The sequence below is a fragment of the Penaeus chinensis genome, chromosome 37 (assembly GCF_019202785.1).
Source record: "Penaeus chinensis breed Huanghai No. 1 chromosome 37, ASM1920278v2, whole genome shotgun sequence".
In the NCBI taxonomy this organism is placed as follows: domain Eukaryota; kingdom Metazoa; phylum Arthropoda; class Malacostraca; order Decapoda; family Penaeidae; genus Penaeus; species Penaeus chinensis.
The window spans coordinates 12,534,479-12,539,478 of record NC_061855.1 but is presented as its reverse complement, the minus strand read 5'-3'; the positions used below and the strand labels follow the sequence as shown (position 1 = coordinate 12,539,478).

The following is a 5,000-nucleotide window of genomic DNA, read 5'->3' as shown; positions in this document are numbered from 1 at the left end:
TTTCTTCTTTTTATAAGGTTTTAGACTATAATATTGTCTATATCCCCATGATCCTTTTCTTCTAATCTCCTCTGTAGCTTATATATAATCAATTATATTTGTTCTCCATTGAAATATCTTCATGTGTCTTAAAATGTAGTATCCTTTAGTTGGTGGTTGATCTGACCCTGTAATTAGAAAATTTAGATTTGGATTATTGATTTTTATTTTTTTTAGGGCATCTAGTAAATAAGCTCTGTATAAGTTAAATCTAAGACATTGTAGTATCAGATGTTCTATTGTTTCTTCTTCCAGTCTGCACCATCTGCAGTTTGGGTCATTTTGTAGATTAGTTTATGTAAATGTTGTTTTAGTCTGCTGAGTCCGCAATTTCGTTTCCTTTTATTCTTTTATGTGCTGGGATCCACTGTAAGATTATTTTATAATTCTGAGTTGTTAGTGTTTTTAATAGGGTTTGTATTTTGTATATATTTTGTATATTTGTTTATGGTTTGTGATTCTGCAATGATATTAGGACTGATTTTGAGTCTGTGAAAATCACTGCTTCTGTTATTTTATTATTTTGTATGTATGTCAGTCCTTGCTTAACCCCTTCCTGACGGGTCACATTTCTGGACATCATAACAAACCGCTCGAAATGTGGCGTGCGGCTCCAAGGCGGTGATTCGGCTTGATGTACCAAACTCCCGTGCTCAAAGTCGGTGTGTTGCCATTGATCGCCAGAGCTTAGATTTTTTTTTTAGTTTTCTACAACCGTCACCAAGGGGTTAATAGCATATACTTAAGCTCCCAGAATTTCTGTTGCCGATGGAAGTGTCCATGATAGGACGAGATTGAAATCTCTTACATAGACTGCTGCTGATGTTGAATCAGGATTTTGAATTTTAGATCCATCAGTGAATATTTTTTTATATTGTTTGTATTTGGTATTTTCCATCATATGAAAATGATTTTGTATTAATTAGTCTGGCATATTTTTTGTAAAGTGGTTCATAAAATTTGTTTCTGTATATTTTGTTATTTCACACCAAGGTGGTAATGGACTGATGTTTGTTGTAATATTTATATTTATGTTTATCTTTAATTCTTTAATAGCATCCATGTATATATAAATGATTTTCTATCTTTTTTGGTATTATACTCCAATATTTCTTTAGTAATTAATTGTTTTATTGGCATGTCATTTTGTTTATTCAGTGTCTTGATTAGTTGTATGCATTCTGTTTCTTTTATTTGTTTTTTATGGATGCTAGGTTTGTCAATGCTTGTAGCATAATTATTGGTGATGATTTAAAGCACCCTGTAGCTATCTGCAATACCTCATTTTGTAATGTTTGTAATTTCCTTATTTCACAGCTATTACTTCCCCCATAGATTGCTAAACCATATTCTATTTGGGGTTTTATAGAGATGTTATAGAATGTTATCATTGTTTCTCTTTTTCCACCCCAGCTTGTTGTTGACAATTTCTTCATTATATTTATTCTGTTTAAAACTTTTATTTTTAAATTCTCTATATGTTTTTTCTAGGTAAGTTTTGGTGCATCAAATGTCAGGCCTAGTATATTAGTATTTGAGGAGAATATTAGTTCTCTATTATCTATTTCTATTTTTGGTATTTGTCTGATCTTTTTGTTTGTGAAACACATGACTTTGCTTTTTGATGTTTATTTTTAAGTCCCATTTATTAGTCCATTCTGAGACCTTTTTAACTCCTCTTTCTAATTTATTTATTGCTTCTTCGAGGTCTTTACTTGATGTCATGAGTGTGACATCATCTGCGTAGATGATTTTGTGGACATCATCTGTTACCTGTAGGCCTGACATTAGTATGTTGAAGAGGTACTCCCCTTGTATGCTCTTCTTTTTCTGTTTTGGATTCTCCTGTTGTGATCTGGAAAGTCCTGTCTTTCAGAAATTCAAGGGTGAGCCTGTTATTCCCATTTTTGTGGCTTTGATTAGTATTGCTTCTTGGTTAGCCGAGTCAAAAGCTTTTTCGAAGTCAAAACATGCTCTTAGGGCATACTTTTTTTCTCTTCTTGCTTTATTGATGTATAAGTCTATTATTTGTAGCGCATCAATTGTGGATTGATTAGGTCTGACGCCTATTTGATCTATGTTTAATTTTTCATGTTTTTCTAGCCACCATACAATTCTTCTATTAATTATATTTTCAAAAAAATTTCTTTGGCACGATGTTCTACTTATAAATCAGTAGGATCCTGCATCTGTAGGGTTTGTATTTAACTTTAGTATTGGATTGACTAAAGAATTGTTTTTGTTCTTCTGGGAACTGTCCTTTGGACCAGTATTAGTTTGTGATTCTTTGTATGTTTTGAGTTAATTTACTAGGGGCTTGTTTGTAAAATTTGTACGTTATTTCATCGGGACCATATGCTTTTTTGTTTTATGCCTTTGTTATGGTAATTTTTACTTCTTCTGTTGTGATCTTGTTACTTAGTTCTTCAGTATCTGGGAATTATAGTAATGCCTTCCTTTCATTTATTGTTAGTAATTTTTAGGTGGGTTTTTGATGGTTCCTTTAAACTCTTCTTTAAATAATTCTAGCTTTGATGTTATTTCCGATACTGGTAAGTCGTTATGTATAATTGGGTATTCAAATGTTGATTTTTTGCCTGTGTAGCTTTTTATAAAGCTCCATACTTTCCTTGGTGTTTTAAAATCTAGTGCATTACAGAAGTTTTCCCAGGATTTTCTTTTTTCTCTATATATTGTCTGTCTAGCTACTGCTAGTTGTTTTCTATATTGAAAATGGTTTTCTTTCCTGGGTTTTTTCTCCATTTATTATATGCTTTATTTCTTTGTTTTATCGCTTCGTTGCAAATTAAATTTTACCGTGGTTTGTTTGGTTTATTTGTCCCATAATCATGTTCAAAATGGAAATATTTTGAACCTATGTCTTTCAATAAGTTAGTAATTCTTTAAAGGTTTTTATGCTTTCAATGTCTTTACCTTCTATCTCCTTTTGGTATTTTCTCCATCCTTCTTCTATAAATTTCCATTTCTTTTCTTTTGGATGTGTTTTTTTGGGAAGGTTATCTTTTATGATAATTGGTAGGTGGTCACTTCCTAAATTAGATCCTGTCTCTACCTCAAAAGGGCTTAGCGTTGGTGACGTTATTATTCGGTCAATAGTGCTTGTTTTTCTGTTGTTAGGGTCTATTCTTGTGCTTTGACCTGGGGGTGTTAATAGGATAAGATTATTGTGACTGATGATATCAAATATATTTTTTCCCCTGACATTTCATAGTCTTGGATTTAGATTTGGATTCCAATATGTATGGTGTGCATTGAAATCTCCCATTATCATATTTGGTTCCTCAATTTGTTCTATGTAATATTCTAATTCTTCTTTCCTTATATTATTACATGGATTATATATAAGTAAAATATTTAGCCATTTATTTCTGTAGTTGATCTTTATTCCTAGAACTTCTAATTTTTTTTATGAATTGGTCTGTTAGATTTATAAGCTTATATTGTAGTTCTTTTCTTATGCAAAATGATAGACCTCCTCCTAATTGTTCTCCTCTGTCTTTTCTTATTGGTCTGTAATTTTTCAAGTTAAATTGTCTCTTTCCTTTAACCAGGTTTCACATAATCCTATCACGTCTGGTTTCTCTATATTTGCCAAGTAGTCTAATTCTATTTTTGTTATTCAATACTGACCTAATATTACATAGGATGGCTTTAGTCATTTAGATGTTTCATTACTTCTTTGATACTAAGTGTTACTTCATTTATTGTTTCTGTAATGATTTCTATTATTGCTTTTTTAGAATTTATGCTGATTATTATATTTGATATAGCACGGATTATCTTCTTCACTGTATTCATCCATGAAAAATCTTTATTTAGTTGAGGGTCTCTGTGTTTTTCCACTCCTTATTGGGGTTCCATCTCTCAGTGGTGTTGGTAACGACCACATTGTTGGGGAATCTTGAATTGTTGTTGTTGACCGAGTCTTTTGTGCTTCATCTCTCTTGATCGCCGAGTTTTTTTCCTGACATGCTTGCCTCGTCTTTTTTATTTATATTTGCGTTTTGATCTTTAGGTCTTGTTGGGGTTCTCTACCCTAATGGTATAATTTGAGATTGACTTAAAGTCTGGGCATATGTTTGTGTTGTTGAGTGTTCTGTTGCTTGTATGTTTACATGTTCTGCTGTTTGTATGTTTGCATGTTCTGTTGGTTGTATGTTTGTGTTTTTCTTTGCTTGTTGGTTGTTTGTCTGATTTGTGTTTTGGCTGGTTGTTGGGTTTATTGCAGAGGTTCTTGGATTTGGAGTCTCTTCATTCTGAATAGGCTTTAACTAATGAAATTGTTTCTTAATTTCTATGTCATTTGGGGTTATATTTTTTGTGTTTATATTCTGAGCCTCCATGTATTTTGCATTGGTTTGTATTGAGTGGGTGTTCACCATGGCAGAAAAAACAATAATCTTTCTTGGGGCATTCTTTATAGCTATGGTAGAACTGGCTACATCTGCTACATCTTTTCTTGTTTTTGCATGTCATGGTTCCATGCCCATACCTCAGACACCTGAAATATTTGGGGATGGGGAAAGTATATTGATGGACAGAGTAGGATGTATGTCCTATTGCTACCGTTTTTGGTAGTCTGCCTTTAAAAGTTAGTCTTAAGGACTTGGTCGGGATCCATTTTATCTCTTTTTAAGTCTTAACACTTCTACTATTTCTTTATTGTTCCCACTTATTAATCTCACCTTCTCTTTAATTTCTTCTGGGGTTAGCTCAACTTCTACTGGAAAAATAGTACTGTATGAGCATCCTATGTTTTTGCTTGATTCCGGCTGTTTACTTTTATTTCCCAGTCTCCCATTTTTTTTATTTGATTTAGAGTTTTAATTTTGTTATGTCATATACCTCAAATCTTATGGCCTTTCCTGTTCCTAAGACTCTTAGGGCCCTTGTTAATTTTATTGGTTTGTTGAAATTTAAGGCTTCAGATTCACCACTTA

At 32.4% G+C, this 5,000-nt stretch overlaps 1 protein-coding gene across 1 annotated transcript in view; it reads left to right on the top strand.

Annotated features, from left to right (window-relative positions):
- The window catches only part of LOC125045305, a 38,366-nt gene that overhangs the window by 13,499 nt on the left and 19,867 nt on the right, over window positions 1–5,000 (top strand). The window contains exons 7-12 of the mRNA XM_047642510.1: window positions 1,531–1,551; window positions 1,787–1,974; window positions 2,569–2,591; window positions 3,880–3,936; window positions 4,397–4,602; window positions 4,937–4,964. Of these exons, the coding sequence (XP_047498466.1) occupies window positions 1,531–1,551; window positions 1,787–1,974; window positions 2,569–2,591; window positions 3,880–3,936; window positions 4,397–4,602; window positions 4,937–4,964 (523 nt within the window). The remainder of the gene's footprint in view (window positions 1–1,530; window positions 1,552–1,786; window positions 1,975–2,568; window positions 2,592–3,879; window positions 3,937–4,396; window positions 4,603–4,936; window positions 4,965–5,000) is intronic.